This window comes from Podarcis raffonei, chromosome 7 (genome assembly GCF_027172205.1).
Source record: "Podarcis raffonei isolate rPodRaf1 chromosome 7, rPodRaf1.pri, whole genome shotgun sequence".
Classification (NCBI taxonomy): Eukaryota; Metazoa; Chordata; class Lepidosauria; order Squamata; family Lacertidae; genus Podarcis; species Podarcis raffonei.
This window is the reverse complement of record NC_070608.1, coordinates 53,176,480-53,194,807: the sequence shown is the minus strand read 5'-3', so window position 1 is coordinate 53,194,807 and position 18,328 is coordinate 53,176,480. Positions and strand designations below refer to the sequence as shown.

General features: G+C 42.5%; 1 protein-coding gene across 3 annotated transcripts in view; it reads left to right on the top strand.

Moving 5' to 3' along the window:
• Window positions 1-18,328, top strand: part of RTTN (rotatin) — a 94,859-nt gene that overhangs the window by 57,907 nt on the left and 18,624 nt on the right. For 2 of the 3 annotated variants that reach the window (XM_053396623.1, XM_053396620.1), the window contains exons 36-41: window positions 2,817-3,015; window positions 4,928-5,018; window positions 8,736-8,889; window positions 10,022-10,159; window positions 10,714-10,925; window positions 16,635-16,740. In XM_053396623.1, coding sequence (XP_053252598.1) covers window positions 2,817-3,015; window positions 4,928-5,018; window positions 8,736-8,889; window positions 10,022-10,159; window positions 10,714-10,925; window positions 16,635-16,740 — 900 coding nt within the window. The remainder of the gene's footprint in view (window positions 1-2,816; window positions 3,016-4,927; window positions 5,019-8,735; window positions 8,890-10,021; window positions 10,160-10,713; window positions 10,926-16,634; window positions 16,741-18,328) is intronic. The other variant, XM_053396621.1, reaches the window with a different exon arrangement.

The following is an 18,328-nucleotide window of genomic DNA, read 5'->3' as shown; positions in this document are numbered from 1 at the left end:
GGTCGTTGTCAGCAGGTACTGTTTGACAGCAGGGCCAAAAGCAAGATTGACCCAGTCCACAAACAGCACACATGTGACCCAAGCCTTGCTGTTGGATCGCCACATGACACTCAGCTGCTCCTTGTCGACCTTGTGTTTCTTGAAGGCCTGTGGGTTCTCCGAGTGGTACACCAGCAGGGGCTTGATCTTCAGGTCGCCGCTTGCGTTGGCACAGAAGAGCAGGGTCAGACGCTCCTTCATGGGCTTGTGGCCAGGAAATTTGGCCTCCTCCTGTGTGATGAAAGACCTTTTGGGCATCCTCTTCCAAAACAGCCCGGTCTCGTCGCAGTTGAAGACCTGCTGTGGAACGTAGCCCTCCGTAGCCTCCGTAGCCTCCAGGAACTCCGCTGCAAAGTCTTCAGCCGTAGGAACATCAGAACTGGCAGTCTCTCCATGCCTGACCACGCTGTGGATTCCAGATCTTGCCTTGAACTGGTCAAACCAACCTCTGCTTGCCTTGAAGACTTCTGGCTCGCCTGAGGTTCCTGGCTGTTCCCGGACGAGGTCTGCGTGCAAGGCCTTGGCCTTCTCACAAATGACGGCCTCAGTCACTGTGTCCCCTGTACGCTGATTCTCTTCTAACCAGATGAGCAGCAACTTCTCGACCTCCTCCAGAACAGCTGGGCGGTTCTTCACGATCCTGGTGACTCCCTTGGCTGCATCAGTCACAAGGATCTTCTCCCTCATCTTCAGGATGGTCCCGATGGTCGATGGATTCCTCCCGTACTCCCTGGCGAAGTCTGTCACACGCATTCCACCGTCGTGCTTCCGGATGATCTCCTTCTTCATTTCCAGCGTCACCTTCTCCTTCTTCCTCTCGCCGGCCTCTGCAGCAGCAGTCTTCTTGGGTCCCATGGCAGCACAGCTCCTACCTCCGCAAACTCAGAAAAAAATAATAATCAGTGCTTCACATCCAAAAAATTCAAAAGCACCCAGCCACCCACCACACAGAAATTCAAACCCAGAACCAAGTCCTTGAATTCCAAACACCCCAACCCAAAATCCAAAAACCCCCAAAAAAGTTTTTAAAGTTTAACTTACCAAATGGCTGCAAAAGAAGTTTTGGAAAATCTTCAAAAATCAGCAGTCTTCTAAAACCTCAAATGGCTGCAAAAGAAGTTTTGGAAAAGCTTCAAAAATCACCAAAGTCTTCAAAAACCTCAACTGTTCCCCCAGCACCCACCCACCACACAGAAATTGCAAACCCCTCCCCAACTGTTGCAAACCCCTCCCCAACTGTTCCCCCAGCCAGCCACCGCACAGAAATTCAAATCCAGAATTTTTTTTAAACAATAGCAGAGTGGTCCAATGGTCACAGAAAATCATAAAAATTAAAAAAAAAACCCCACACAAGCTCCCAGATTCTTGCAAACCCCTCCCCAACTGTTCCCCCAGCCAGCCACCACACAGAAATTCGAATCCAGAATTTTTTTTAAACAATAGCAGAGTGGCCCAATGGTCACAGAAAATCATAAAAATGCAGAAAAAACCCACACAAGCTCCCAGATTCTTGCAAACCCCTCCTCAACTGTTCCCCCAGCCAGCCACCACACAGAAATTCAAATCCAGAAATTTTTAAAAAACAACAACATGGCCCAGTGGTCACAAAAAATCATAAAAATTCAAAAAAACCCACACAAGCTCCCAGATTCTTGCAAACCCCTCCTCAACTGTTCCCCCAGCCAGCCACCACATAGAAATTCAAACCCAGATTTTTTTAAAAAAAACCACAACATGGCCCAATGGTCACAAAAAAATCATAAAAATTCAAAAAAAAAAAAAAACCACACAAGCTTCCAGGTTCTTGCAAACCCCTTCCCAACACCAAGTCCTTGAATTCCAAACACCCTAACCCAAAATCCAACCCCCCCCAAAAAAAAGTTTTAAAAGTTTAACTTACCAAATGGCTGCAAAAGAAGTTTTGGAAAATCTTCAAAAATCAGCAAAGTCTTCAAAAACCTCAAAAAAGGCTACCACACCGCGTGCTATGAGTTGCTCCTCGAAGTCAAGTCGCAACTGCACCTCTTCAAGCAATGCACCCTGGGTATTAACGGTTTTACGAAAAAGGAAACAAACTTGCAAGACGTTTTCGTCTTGCGAAGCAAGACCATAGGGAAATTCGTCTTGCGAAGCACATCGAAGAATGAAAAACTCTTTCATCTAGTGAGTTTTTCGTCTTACGAGGCATTCGTCTTGCGGGGCACCACTGTATTCATCCCAAAGGAGAGGCATGCAGTTCAATAGCACATCAACAGTTCTTGTGTGACGTTTCACATATGATGTGTTATAGTTCAGTTGGTTAGAGCATAGTGCTGATGATGCCAAGGTTGCAGGTTTGACCCCCATATGGGACAGCTGCATATTCTTGCACTGCAGGGGGTTGGACTTGATGACCCTCAGGGTCCCTTCCAACTCCACAGTTCTATAATTTCCATTTCTATGATTTCAAATGAAACTGATGGGAACATAGGAAGCTGCCTTATACCAAGTCAAACCCACTGAGTCATCTAGCTCAGTACTGTGTGCACTGACTCGCAGCAGCTCTCCAGGGTTTTCAGGCAGGGTTCTCTCTCAGCCCTACATAGACATGATGAGGATTGAACCTCGGACCTTCTGCATGCGAGGCAGATGCTCTGCCACTGAGCTCTGCCTTTTCTCCTGCTCGGTTCCTCAACTCGTGTCCGATGAGACATATACCGCCTTGTTTTATGTAAATCCATCCCCAAGTAGCAGCACTACCTGCTTCTTTTGTTCTTTCTCTAAATTGTGTGTTGTAGGTCAGAGTGAAACAACGACGATGGTGTCTTCAAGTCCGCATGACTCCCCGCAGTCTACCATCAGACCCAATCAGTGTGCGGTGGTCACCCCCCCTCTCCTGTCAGCGGTGTGCGGCTTGCTGGACAACCTGCTGATTGTCACTCCCAAAGACACCGGCGTTGCTCTTCAGCAAGCACAGACACTAACTGCTCTCAGTAGGTAAGAGATCAATAGCTATTGAGGTCACAGACGAGAGACTGAATGGGACAAGCACTACCCAAAGCCTTTGTTACAGATATCGATCCAGCCGCTGAGTATTCTGAGAATTCAAAGTTATCCTTTTAAAATCGAACCAGGAGAACCACAGCATTTTGCAGAAAGTAGAGCAGATTTGAAATCTCTTTATAGTTCAGCTACTTTTACTTTACTTGGACTTTTGAGCAAAGCGGTAACTTGTCTTTTTATTACGGTGGACGATGAAGTCCTTGGATTGCATGCTACAAGCATAGACAAGTCATGCTAACTGGAACACCTGCAAAAGAGTGTACTTTGGAAGCACTGGCAGATACATTGGTATAAATCCTTAAGGTGTTTATAGGCAGTGAAACAAGTGTTGTATGGGAAATGTGCTTGTGATTTATTTATACCCTATTAGCATCATTATTCAAGAGGGACAAGAGAAACCTTAGTTGCTTAGTCTGCTAATAACATAGCGACAGATGCCAAGAGCTGATAGCTCTGAAGTCCCCAGTTCAAATCTACCATTGAGCACAGATTTGTGAGAAGACCTAAAGCCTTTATGCTAGGAGTATTGCTATTTTTATCATCCTGGCTGAACTGTAGCAACTTACAGTTTGTCTCCAAGGAAACAACATCCCACAGCTGACTGCAGTGTATTGCACTTCCCTTCTCTGTAATAAGCATAGGACAGCCTTTTGTGAGTCAACATCATTTGAGTGAGGACTATGAGAGGTGGAATCATTAGGATCTTAGCTGAAATTAGACTTTTAAATAGGCTGCTGCAGCTGCTAAACCTACCACATCTTCTAGAATGTTCACTATGTATGTGGACATTTCCTCAGGTGCACATACAGGCTTTCGTCAGTTTGGACACAACTGGATGCCATTTTGAATCAAGATGGCCGGCTGAACCTTTCAAAACATCACTGAAACAAACTTTTATGGGAGACTACCAGATTTCCGCGGGTTAAGGAAGGGTTAACTGGGTTGGGGAATGATCACGAGCTGTGATGAAGGCAGGGTACCAGTTTTGTTTGGGACTTGGACTGATTTAATGGTCTCTTCCTGCCTCACGCTCCTGATCAAAAACCCCACACCACTTTCCCTACTTCCATCTGCTTTTTTCTGGAAAGAGAAAAAGTCTAAAGTCTGTCATTTTGGGCTATTTTATCTCCCAGTCATGTCTTACCTAAGACTTTCACTAGTGGGTAGAAGTCCTGTGCTCTCCTCCCTTCAGCAGATGGCATAATGTGAACTGCAGCCTCCAGCTGAACATTGAATCACTTCAAGCCGGAGTGTGAAACCTGTGGACAAGTCCCCTCATCCATCATAAATGGCCGTGTTAGCTGTGGCTCCTGCAAGTTGCAGCCTTCATCATCTGGAGGGCTGCACTTTTCCATCCCTGACTTAGACATCCTGTTTGTGTGACTTGTCCTGTCTTCTCCACCTCACCCCCCCAATTTTTTGTTTGTTTCTGGAGGGAGAGAAATTGCTTTTCTTTGCATGTCCAGCCTATCATGCTAACATGGACACTTACATTGTCCTTTCTATAGTGGAGGGAAGGAGGTGCACTAGGCTTTTGCAAGGCAAGGAGCCCAGGTAACATATGAGGGAGGGCAAAGTGTTGAGGGTGGGAATTACTGTCTTTGAAGTATCTGTTGTCTCACACATTCTTCAGACATGCCAGGGGTAGCCAATGTAGTGCCCTCCAGATGTTAAAGACTACATATTTCATCACCCCCTGTCATTGGCCATGCTGGGCACAGGATGATGGGAGCTGATGTCCAAAAGCATATGAAGGGTATTATGGTCTAGGTTACAGTTCCACATCGTGTCAAAATGTTAAGTTAATGCCTGTGTCCTTAACACAGTTGTCTTTGTTTCATGGTAGTCTAGTAAATTCCAGCTTGATAGAGAGATGTATCTTGGAAATGAAAGCGCCTCTTCCTCAGCCTTTTCATATGGACTACACAAAAATTCAGGTTGGTGGCATACATATTTATTTTCTATTTCATTCTCTTGAAGTGCATGGGTAGGATGCAGCACATGTTTTAATTACTGAAAGGCACAGGTTTACACCCTAAATGTGCTTTAAAAATACAGATCAACTCTGAAGTTAAGGCTGTTGAGTTGAGTGGAGCGGTTTTTTTTCCAAGTCAGTGAGTTGTAGGGTTGCATCCTTAATAACCTTCCATTTTATTGATTCAGTGAACCCCATGAAAGGTGCTGCTTCTTTTTGTTTGAGAAAAATGTGTTTTTGCTTAAGGGAAAACAATTATAATTGAGTAAGAGAGTTACGTACAACTCACTGTCAAAAATAAAAGGTGTTGGTGGGAGTGTTAAAATGCAAACCCACAGCATTTTTCATTTTGTATAGTGGTTGTACATGTATGTGGGGGTGGGTTGCAGAAGGGGGCAGGGCGAAGTGGAAAAAATATTTCCCCCTTTTAATCTCCCAGCTTCTCTCCTTGAATGCTACTTTACTCTTAACGAGCCCTTCCCCAACCTGGTGACCTCCAGATGTTTTGGATTACAACTCCCATCAGACCTGACCATTGGTCATGCTGACTGTAGCTAATGGGAGCAATATTCTAAAACATCTGGAAGGTAACAAGCAAGAGATAGCCATAGGACAAGTGTTGTGGCTCAGACAGACCACTTCTCTGCTGCAGTGGAGAAGCAGCAGTCGTTTCCAGGTTTGGCTTCCTTCTGCCAGTCACCCTGGGCCTACAGAGTCAAAAGGAAACATCCTCTGGCCTTAGCCAGCAGGAAGAAGACCGAATTCCTCTGGGAGGCTCTAACCCTTGCCTCTCAGGAAGACGGTCAAGGGGGAGACCAACATGGTACCATCTTATTGGCCAGTGAAGGAGCAGCTGTTTGAACCCTTGCTTTCTTTTCCTTCCCCATTATTTTTTTCTCTCCTTTTGACATCATGTTTCTGGGTTTTTTGTGTCTTTTAGTAAAGCATTTAGGCCAACCCTCCTCCAACACACAATCCTTTTAAACCTCCTTTAGTCTAATTCATAGCCACATCGGATTCTGTACACCTTTCTGACACCAATGTAAGTTTTGGGGGATACTTGGGAAGCTAGAAACTCTGAAGAACAGTAGTCTCAAGATTTTTCTGCATACCTGACACAAATCCAGACCTGAAATGGTTTGGGAAGGTGGAGCTAGTAAGGTCCAGATTGTTCCGGGCAACCCAGTCCAGGACTCTTTTGACCTGACTTGACCAAAGCCCAGTTCTGCTCGAATTAGTCAAATTCATTTCAGGATTGGGGCTGTGGCTGAATCTGGAGCACAACCCTAGTTCAAAGCTCACCAATTCTGGTCAAAACTGAGGTTTAAAAATACGTGATTAGCAGCTGTTGGTTTCAGTTACCAGAGCAAATTCAGCTAGAAAGAAATCAATGGTGGTTTAATCATGAAAGACAAAGGTGAGGAATCTCAGGCCCGATAGCTGAATGTGGTCCTCCAGGACCCTCGTCGTCCTAGGACTTGTCTTTCACTGTCTTTGCTCCATGTCCTCCTTGCTGGAATGGGATCTTGAACTGTGATAATGCCTCATGTTTGTCTAGTAGATGGAGAATGGAAAGGTGTGTGTCCCTGGGTAGCAACAGCTTCTCACACACATCCACACACTGCCAAAAGACATGTGAATGCTTGCTTGCTGTAGTTGAGAGAGCTGGTGTGCTTGCACAACCACGTGCCGTGAAAGCTCATCTCCGTCAATTATTCAGGAACTTTTGGAGCCTTGACTGGGTGCTCTGTAGTCGTAAAACTCCGGTAACTGGGTTATGCGGTGCAACTGAACGTGAGCAGTGGCATCAAAGCTCCTTTGATCTCACTTCTCCATGGGAATCTTTTTGTGAATGAAGGGAAAGATAAAGTGCGAGCTAGATCAATAATGTGCCACATCAACTGCAGTTTAATCACCTTTTTTTTTTCACACGATGACTACCCGCTAGCTTTTCAGAAGTAAATGGGAAATGCCATATATTGAAACTGTTGCGCTGCAATTGAAATTTGTTTTATCATTAGATCCTTGAGAAAGAAACCTTTGAGTATGTGTGCTTAAGTTAACAGATGCCAAATAAGAAAATAGTACAGAACTGAAATGGGTATGGTGGTTTTTGGACAATTTCCTTGAACCCATAATGAATCAGGCCTCTCCTTTTCTAGCCCTATTTTGTGAAAAGGAACAAAACTACTCTCAAAGGGGCAAGTATTCGGGAGCAAATGGAACGAGGGTCATGGTGCAGATTACACTCGGTGCATAGGGTGCAGCGCTCTCTCTCTCTCTCTCTCTCTCTCTCTCTCTCTCTCTCTCTCTCCTTTCCTTTCTTTACTTGCTTATGGGCTCCAGGATGACTGTTTGTCCATTGGAAACAGAACTGAGAAGCGAAGAGTCAAACCTCCCATCCTTGCATACTGTAGTCTCAATGAAAATTGCCATCTCTTTGGTGGATTGCCTTTTGCAGCCTTCCTAGGTACCCAGATTTCTTGAAAATCTCATTATATGCTCAGCTAGGCTTTCCTATAAGCATGGGAAGGTGAGGAAGGTGCCTACTATGTGCCTAACAACTGTTTATTTTTATTTTTTAAGCACAGTATTTTTCTTTTTAAAGGAATCAGTGTACTAATCGCAGGCATTCAGTAGCCAGCCTTCCTGGCTCCCCTTGTTTCAGTTAAAGGTTAGAGTAAAACCATCATGAGGTAACATCTCCCATGAGGCTTTTTCGGATCAGGAAGCGTGGGCAGACCTGAGGTTGCCTAGGGCTGGAGAGATGTTTAACAGGAAGAGTAAAGCCCCAGCTGCAGAAATAAAGTCAGCTCAACCACCCACCCACCAAAGTTGTTAGGAAATTCAAAAGAGAAAGAGGCAGAAAACTGAAAACTTCATTCAACAGGAGAAGAAACATTTTGGTTTCAGCACAGCACTTACTAAAACCACAGGAAGTAAGCCATCAGATTCTTGATACCTTATGCTGCACATCAATCACCAAAGCAAGAAGACAATTACTATTACAAGTGTGTAATAGTACCAGTATTATTAAAGAGGCACTGTTGCTTCTCATGTGGAATGGACCTTGGCTTTAAAATACCATTCTTGTTCTTAGTGACTAATGACACTTATTTGGATTTTACTCCTATTAACGCCTTCAGTTTCTACCTTTCCTTGTAAACTTGCAAAGTCACTAAGGAGATAGTAATATCTGGTTCTCATCATGCTTTCTGTGAAATAGAAATGCGGTGGTAATATGTGGTTCTGGTTATGCTTTCTGTACAAGAGGCCCAAAATACCACACAACCTTCTGCTAAATGTCGTAATAACCCAACCCCATGACTGTTTACAAAATTCAGTAGGACTTAATTTCAGATACTTGGCACTTGGGATTGCAGGCTACAGTCTTCAGTTGGATATTAACAGTGTAATCCTTTGCATTTTTATTTGGAAGCAAGTTGTTCTGTATGCAATGGTGTTTATTTCCAGGTGAGTGTCATGGGACTGCATACTAAGAATATTGCATCTTTACTGTTGAAATATTTGCATATATTTCACATGCAGTTTATAACTTTCTTATCTCTTATATTGATTTAACTTTTTTTTTTAAAAAAACTTCTCATTGTCAAAAATAATTGCTGCAGAAACGTACTACAAGTATCTGAGCCAAATCTTTTTGTTGTTGTTCAAACAGGTTTTGTTTCTACTGCAGTTTGTTTCATCTTTGTCCCAACTGCTACAGTCTTGCTTGCTGGTAGACACTCGCCTGGTGATGCAAGATGCATTATTGACACCTCTCTTGGCTCATACCTTTGTGGTACTTTCCATTGGCTGCAAGGATGGCTTAGGTAATTGTGTGATAAGGAGTATGTTACTGAAATGCTTTGAACATGAGATCTGTCATTTGGTAGATCTCAAAGTTGAGTTATTTTTGATGTTTAGATCCCTGAAATCTTGTTTCTATATTTTGCTGATGGACCCTAGCAGTGGCAATATCATCTCTGTGTCCTATTGCCTGGAAACAGAGATTTTACATGACTGTCATACAGCAAAAAAGGGCTGCCCCAGGCCAGATTTCCTCCCAGCTTAGTGTGCTTGTATATATGGCTGCTTTGCTGCTTCCCTGCTACAGGGAACCAAGCCATGGTCTGGCTTAGTTAGACTTCCTAACTTCCTAACCTGGGAAGTTCATGTTATTGCTTCAAACAAACCGCAAGCTGTAACCATGGTTTGTTCTTGGTTTACCACTCATTGTTTCGTGCATGCACACAAAAGCTCATACCAAGAACTAACTTAGTTGGTCTTTAAGGTGCTACTGGAAGGAAAAAATTTTTTTGTTTTCACTCATTGTTTGTTTGTTTTATTACAAATTTTAATGATTCTTTAAAAAAAAAATGACCAAGCATAAAGTGTTGTCTTCCAGAGGAAATACAGATGCTAAGTATTGTATTCAGTCATCCACATGGCATCAAAATAGACATGGGAAATCTTTTGCGTTACAGATTAAACTCACATCCACAGGGTATATTTCAGTCTAGAGCATTAAGATCATTTCTCTATAGTGGCTGCTGTGACTGAGGCGGTAAGCAGATTACTGCACTATTGTAAATAAATGATATAAATTGAGACCAAATGGAGTCATACCCATCTTTCTCTATTATTCCTCTTATCGCCCTCCAATCTTGAATTAAGTGCTATGTTCTACACATATTGGAGTGAGACAAATCATGAGACTAGGTTCAAACATAAAGCTAAGTCAGATCATGGCTTAGCTTCAAGTAACACAGCAGGAGTGAAGCAACTGATATTTTCTCACTACAACAGCACTCTTGCTCATTCATGCTAAACCATATTTTGGCTTAGCTTTGCATGTGAACAAGGCCAACGTCCGAAAGTAGTAATCCCTTCTTGCTTTCTATATGGGCACTTTCTATACTGATCAGAACTATGGGTTTTTTTATTTGTATGTTTAATTGGCAGGGCCAGAGATAACTGCTGCAGTTCACCAAACTTGGGAAGACTCATTCAGCCTTCTCACTACTCTGTTAAGAAAATGTGGCCATGTCTCTCTGCCATTTGTGACTGCAGCTCTTGCAAAGCATTGGATTCCAGTAATCGGTAAGACCTATTTTTCAGGTGCCTTGATATCTGCACAGATAATGATAACTTAAGACCAGAATGTGAAATTTTCAAAGGAATGTGTTGGAACCACTTTTGCTGGTATTTGATTGCATGCTTGTAAGTTTCCTTATTTGTTTTTGTCTACCATGTTCGGGGCTCAACAGAACTCATTTTCAGCTCATAAAGAGATGAACCTAGGTATTTGTGTGCTTCTATAGTGATTCTAGTCCTTGGTGATAATGGGATGAACTGGCCCAGTGCCATTTCTCCTCCCTCTCCCAAAGTGGCATGAGGACCAAATGAAATAGGAGGGTAGCACTTCTGTATATTTTAATAATTGTGTAGAGGAAGGACTACTGACAGGTGTAACTTGAACATGAGTGGCCCTCCAGATATTTTTATGTACAACCACCATAAGCAATTTTCTTACCCATTGCCTTGCATATGCTTTTTTGAACCCAGTGCCATAATATATAGTTAAATATATTTATTTCTGTAAATACTGCAACATAAAACACATTATCTTTTTCTTTTCTTTTTTTGTATTTTAGAAACAATATGTGAATGTGTGCAATTCTCCTCCAGACACCCTGACCTGTGTGTGGCCTGCTTGCAGTTCCTTGCTGTCTTGTTTTCCGAAGAGGGGAAAAGAGAGCTCAACAGTAAAGAGAATGCTTGCCACCACCCAACAGTGGTTTTCCTTCTAGATGAGGATGAGAGGAGCCGAGATTCTGTGGCCAAACTCTGTGAATTAATAATTCAGGTAGAAATTTATAATAATCCAATTTCAGTGTGGTGCATTTAAGTCTTACTAGTTACATGGGCATCTATCCCACATACTTTGCTGGCTTATTCATTTTAAGTTAATCAAAACAATGTGTGGGGGGTTTTTTTGCCCCTCTCAGTGGGAAGGGACTCTATGAAAAGATTCAGCCTGTGAGGCTAATGCAGCAGAGCCTCCAGGGTAGCTTAAAAAGTTGCAGCCCAGTTGTGCACCTGCTTACTTGGAAGTAACATCTATTGGTTCAGTGGACTGTGCTCCTAAGTAACTATAATTGTAAAGACATTGGAACTAATTGTAAAGACGCTGTAAGTGCAGGCATTCTGCTTTCTCACAGACATCTGGTTAGCCGCTCTGCAAACAGGATGCTGAACTAGATGTGCCGTTGCCCTGATCCAGCAGGCTCTTTTTATGCAGGGATCAGCAAAGGTTTTGTGGCTTGGGCCGGTTCATGGTCCCGCAGACGCCGCGGTGGGCCAGAGTGCGCACGCACACATGCGCAAACGCTATTTCCGGTGCGAAGGAGGTGTACACAGCTTCCCATTGGCTGCAGGAGCTTCCTGCAGCCAATGGGAAGCCGGCCAGTGTCACGGAAGGCGGTCTCTGCTCTGCTCCACACCAGTTTAGCATGGCGCATGGGAGCCGACTGAGTGGGCCGTGGGGGTCCCCGAGTGGGCCACGGGGGTCCATGGGCTGGTTAAACGACCCTCATGGGCCGCTTGGCCCATGGGCCTTAGGTTGTTGACCCCTGTTCTTATGTATCATTGATATTTGCCATGGTGTCAGCACGTGTAGGGGAAGATAAAGCAAGTAGTAATTTGACTGGAAAAGTTGAAAATCTGAAAGGAAGGGAAGGTGATGCAGAAAAGAAGTGTCAGAGTTATGGGTGCTCTTGAAGAAAGGCAGAAGAATAGTGTGAATAAGATTATGGGAGGAGGCGGAACTGGCTCCAGGTTTGAGGTAACCCTCTGGTGGGCCCATGCTTCTTTCTGTGGGCTCTGTGGACTTTCCTAGCTGTGGAAGTGTTTGAGGCACCATTGAGCAGCAGGGCCTAACTGTGCTTTTGTTATTGTTGTTTGTTTCCCAAAATGTCCAGAGGAAGGCTTGTGGGAAACTCAAAGGCTGGCTTAGAACCAACCACATGGGGCTACTATAATGCTGGACCAGGGGGGTGGGAATTAAGGGGTGGGGCTAGGGAAGGCATCTGCAGTGGGCCCTACCAAGACATTGGGGTTATGGCAGCTGCTTGAGGTGCTGATGCCGGCTCTGATAAGAGGGATTGTTAAGAAAGGAAGAAATAAGAGGGGTTGGTGGCAGCTGTCTCTAGAGATGCATCTCCTTCCAGAGATGCATATCAGTTTCACTAAACTTTGTTTGGGACCACATAATTCCTCTATTTTACACACTCTTGAGCATACTTCTCTTATTAAACATAAGTGAAAAAGAAGAACTGAATCCATAAATGGTTTTTCTATTCTAATTCTAACCTGCCCATATATTTGTGGCACATTTTAATACTATATTAAAACACGTGACTTTTGAGTTCTTCATAAATTACAGTACTGTCCTATATTTACATAGAGTAAACCCCACAATATTCAGTGGAGCATACTGCCAGTAAGTGTAGGTTTTCAGGCTAAGTCTGAATCAAGCCCTCAGAATATCTGCTAAAGCTAGGGATGTGGAGGAACATTATTTGGCTTTCAATGTAAGTTTATTTTCCTATTAAATGTAAGTTGAAAATCTCCTTTGTTATCCCACCCCTTTTTGCCCCTTTGAAATGAAATTTTGCTCTGAGACATGGCAGTGTGTTTGCCTTAGCTTTAGTTCCCTTAACTGCAATATTCAAGTGGTCTCAAAATATTGAAGCCAGTGTCTTCTAAATTTGATTGCTTTATGGACTCAAGGCTCTTGGCATCAGATACAGGATAATCCCATCCCATCTTAGCCACAGTGCTGTTAATGGTATTATAGCTGTCTATAAGCACCATCTTTTCTTTTTCTTTGAGACCTTGGTAAAATATTCTCTTGCGTACTGCTGATTGATATCTTTGCAGAAACAATTCCTGAAGTATTTTACTTCTCTATTTCCCTGTGTAAATTCTTTCTTATTTGATTTACTGCCATCAAAATCATGCTCTTAAGCCATGGAATAGCAGTAAAATACTGAAGCACTTCATGCCTTGCTATTCTCAGCTCCCTTTTTTACCAAGTCAATGCCTATAGTTCTGTTACCCAGCGGATTGGGCTTCTAACCCATTTCTTTTGAGCTTTTTATTCTTGCAGTGAGTTCTTCTGTAGATGATGACTCTGGTGAAAATATTACTTCTGCTCAAGTACAGGTCTGAAAAATCTACCAGACCTTTACTGTCTAGGACCAAATAGAAGTCAGAAGATAAGCAGATCTTATTTAGGATGTTATATTCATCAACTGGCTAGGGCCTCAAGCCTGTTCCTCTTCCAATTTCTTTCCATTAATATGACCTGCTTCAGTTTAAATGAAGTTAAAATAACTTCCTCTTAAATGACCCATTCAGCGTTTGCTATCTTCAGTCTAACGATGATCCTAATTGTGTTGGAGGAGGAGATTATTTTAATGGGAATCAATGTTCTTGAGGCAGCAGGTCCGGATCCAGTTTATTTTATTGGGAATGCATCTTTTTATTTTCTGTAGGCACTACTTCCTATTTGCACTCGGTGAATTAAAATGTGCACGTTCAATTGTTTGTCTGTCCTCTCTGCATTCTTCCACTCTGCCGTGTTGCTTCCTCTCTCTGCTTGCATTTCTTAAGTGATAAAATAACGAAATAACAGCATATCCAGCAAAATGATTTTTTTTAAAGAATATTTATTATATTTACATACATAAAACAGGAGATTTACCCCTTATTATCCCCCTGTGCACCCGCATGCCCCCAATTTTGGCTCTGGAGGGTCAGGAGAAAATACCAGAATTGTTCCAAATAGCAAGCTGATATGCTTGTGCAGACAAAATGCTTGTGATAGTCAGTAATTTCATCCATAGACTAACAGGAGGAGGGTTTCAGAAGTTTCACATAAGGATATATATATATATATATATATATATATATATATATATATATATATATATGTTGTATATTTGTTTTTGTTTTTTCCTGCTATCCTGTGTCTGACTGTAACACAGTATGTGTTGAGGATAAGATAAAACAGAAAAGCAAATAAAAATAATTTTAAAAAGAACACACACACACATATTCAAAAGTGAAACTCATGAAGAAGTATGTATTTATCACAGAAGGTAGTAAAGGAAAGCACAGATGAAAATAGGAACATGAGTGAAAAGAGCTTAAGGGAAAGAGAAAAGCCCATGTTGGGCTCCCATGAAAATCTTAAACCATACAGGTGAACCCCATATGGGGACAAAGTGATTCCAATTCCTCTGTATGTGGATTAAAATTTGCACAGGACTAACAATCCTGTTTTGTGGGCCAGGTTTGTGCAAATTCCCTCCCTTCCTCCCCACAACTTAAAAGAAAATAACAGGTTTATGGGGGGGGGGGGGGAAATTGGCTGCATACATTTTACAAGCCCTAAAATGTGGTTTAGTGTTATGAGCCTTGGGCTTGTGCTTTCCCCACCCCTGGTGTGGACATAATTTAAAATTGAAGTTTTCAGTTTTGTCTTTCAGTGCCATTTAGTATGTTGTTTGAACTGGACAAACTGTAGTTAATCTTAAATGGTTCGTTGAAACAAGCCTGCTCATACAAAAGCAGCCCATACATATTTTTAAATAAGAATGAATAGAGACCAACCTACTTAAAAAGAAGTTGGCTCATTTCAGTTAACCACTGTTAAGATCAACCATAGTTTGTCTGGGTTTTAACAACATAGCAAGCCATGGTTAATCTAAAACAGAAACGAAAGTTTCCAAAGCTCCTATGGCACAGCTGCAAGGAGTGGGGAGTACATGAGCCTGAGGTTTGCTGCAAGGTGTTCTTGTAATGTTAAAAATAACATCTATTGTATAAAATCTATACTGTTTCATAAAGCATCTCATTGTAAGAGACAGCAAGAGACAGGAGTAATAAAGGAACAATCAAGAGGCAAGACTATATGCTGATAAGTGCTAAGGTTGTGAGGACCACCCTTGCCTTTCTGTTTTGCCACAGAATCACTTTCCTTGAGCATCCTTTGTATCTTGGCTGTTGAATGCTGGATGTTTTTAAGGTGTCCCTGGAAAACTTGGGGTTTTCCCCTGCTATGTGACCATGTAACCCATGTAACATCACTAGTTGTTCTTCAGCTTCTGTGCCTTGGAACTCACATCTGGTGTTAAAGTTCCCCTTAGTATCCAGTTGGCTAGAGAACTGTGGCTAACCTATCTGCTATGACAGGCATAGGCAAACTTGGCGCCCCATATGTTTTGGGACTACAACTCCCATCATCCCTAGCTAACAGGACCAGTGGTCAGGGATGATGGGAGTTGTAGTCCCAAAACATATGGAGGGCTGAGTTTGCCTATGCCTGTGCTATGACATCTGAGCAGACTTACCCACAGCTCCACTGAGGCAGAGATATCAGAGGTCAAAGGGGGGAATTTGAGGGTGGAATGAAAATATAGCCTACCTGGCTGGCAGGCTCTTTGACAGCTTGGTAATAACTCTGTCTCTGTAAAAGAAGTTTCCTGAAAAGGGCAAGTGACACTATTGCAGTGGCTGGATTCACATGCTGCTTTTTAAAAAGGCATGTAATTTCAGAGAAAGCAGTTAGAGTAGCAAAATCAAAGCAGGCACTGATGTAAGAGCCAGGTATATTGAACAAAGGAGACCAAAGAGGGCCTAAGGTTCACATCTAGAGAAGGGGAACAATAGTTTGAAATCATCTACATTGAAGATTTGATAAGTGTCATGACAAAAAGATAACTCATCATCGCCTTTCCACTCACTGGTTATCAGCAGGAATAAAAAGGATGGCCACTTAAAATAGGAAGAACCTGTCAATCCAGTCACTTCTGTAGAAGTATTGGGTTAATTTGCAGATATTGCCAAGGGGCAGCTGAAGGTCCACGTGTTAGAATGTTAATGAGCTCCTATAAAAGGAGAGAGGGTACTAAAGGTAAGAAGGGGTACTGCAGCCATTTCCCCCAGACTTGGTGCGGACTGTAAGATGGGGAGTATTCCTTGCCAAGAGAGAAGCTGCTGTGGATACATTCCAGGGGGAAAATGTGGGGCAGGGAAGGATTCAGTGACACCCTCCTGCCCGGCCAGTGGATTGGAAGAAGGCCATCAAATTGTGCCTGATTCCAGACAACACTGAGGACTCCGCTATACAGCTGCAAATAAAATGTTTTAAGTGTGTTTCAAGTACAATATACAATGTGACACTAGATGGCGATGGTGAGCATTATGTAAAATTCGGTGTATTTTACTTTAATTTTTTTTAAAGCATTTTCAGATTTTTTTTTATATATGTGTAGATTCCACCTGAGGCATTTCGGGTTTTGGGGGGGGAGGGTTCCTGTGATGCTAAGTTTCATTGAGATTTAAATTTTATTATGTTGTACTGAATGCATTTTATGTGTGATGAAGGACAGTCTAGAAAACCGGTAAGTAAATGTGTAAATGAAATTTGCAGACATTTAACGTGCAATTTCCTGCAGGAAATTCCTCTAAATTTTCTATGTGGTAACCAATGTTGTTTTATTGGTAGAGCTATGAAGGAAAATCCTCTCAGGATGTGCTGAAGCGAGTTGCTGCCAGTGCTTTGCTTCCCCTTTTGGCTGTCAGTAAAAGTGCCCAGAAATGTGCTTTGGAAGGTGAGCTGCCTTGCTATAACACACACTGAGGTTGTCCTTACTGTGTAGGGAATACAAAAACAGCCTTACACATCTTATTTAAAACAAGTGTTCCCAGGTCTACTTTTGGTGACATGCAAAACCAAGAGCAGGATCACAATCAACGTTAGAACTTGCTGGTTATGGGCATTACTAGAGAAATGGCACCATAACAGTTGGCTTTCATTTTGTCATGCATTTATAGGTACCATTAAACAGACTTATCTGCTCAAGTGGTTCTGGTTCAATGACGGATATTTTTAGAAGTTTTGAATTTATGCATGTTAGTGTCCTTTGTGTTTCTGTATGTAAAAAGTCTGTCAAAAACATATATTTGTAATTTTAAGTGTTCATTATCTTCTCCTGACCCTGAATCACCTGTTTATAGACACACCATAGCCAAGCAGTGCATTTTGAATGCCCTTGAATCTATGAGAGCCTCGGAGTAAATCCCTTGTGGAGAACTTTGCATTTAGACAGTACAGTCTAGGTGGGAAAACACAAGGTTGATGTCGGCATGTATTTTAGCACTCTGTTTACTTCAGAAACTTGAAGAACCATTTTAAAGGTCTCCCGTGGCACCAATGTTAAGGTTCAGGCAGGAAGATCTAGTATTTATTGATGCCTGAGCAACCTCAGAGGGTTGCTGTTCCTCTTGCTTGTAAGTGAGCAAATAAGAACAAAATAAAAGCAGTTATTGGTATTCCTTGTGGGTTGGTTCCAAACTTGTGCCTCTGCAGATGGATGGGTTCCTTCAGTTCACAGAGAGAACCAGGACCCAGCAGAGCTCCCCAATGGAGGAAAGACACAACAGTAGGATGAGAGCCTGAGTTGCATAGGTTCTCATCCTGTTGTTGTGTCTTGGTCAGTTGAATCCGTAGAAAAGAAATAATTGTACATTGAAGACACACTCTTTAAACTATGAGCTAATTGTAAAATAAATGAGACATATTAACTGCCCGTTGAAATCCTCCCGAAGTAACAGGATTTGTCCAGCAAGCTAGCCATACCTTTCTCTGAGATGCTGTAAGCTGTTAGGGGCTATAGCAAACAGTTTTCCACTGGACAGTCTACAGTTCCTGCTGGCCCCTGAACATGCTCATTCCTCATTGGTCTAGTTTCCTTTTGTGGACTATGGAGGGGCTCCCCATTTTTATTTGTTTTTTTAACTCTCTCTCCCGCCCATCTGCAAATGCCAGGATGCCCTGAGAATGACGATGCCTCCCTAGAGTCTGCTATTAGGGGGACTGATTGCTTAGTTAAATTCAAATGTGGTAACTTCAAATGTTAATTAGGCTTTGGGTACTTAAGCTTGTCATTTTGCATGCAGTATGAACACATTTTGTTGTTGTTGTTCTAGAAATAATATAATGCACTTCCATCAATATAAAATAAAATAGAAAATGTGACTCGTTGGTTATTGATAGAATGTCTGATACTTCCACATTTTGCAAGTACAGTGGTACCTCGAGTTACAAACTTAATTCGTTCTGGAGGTCCGTTCTTAACCCGAAACTGTTCTTAAGCTGAGGCACGCTTTCGCTAATGGGGCCTCCCGCTGCTGCCGTGC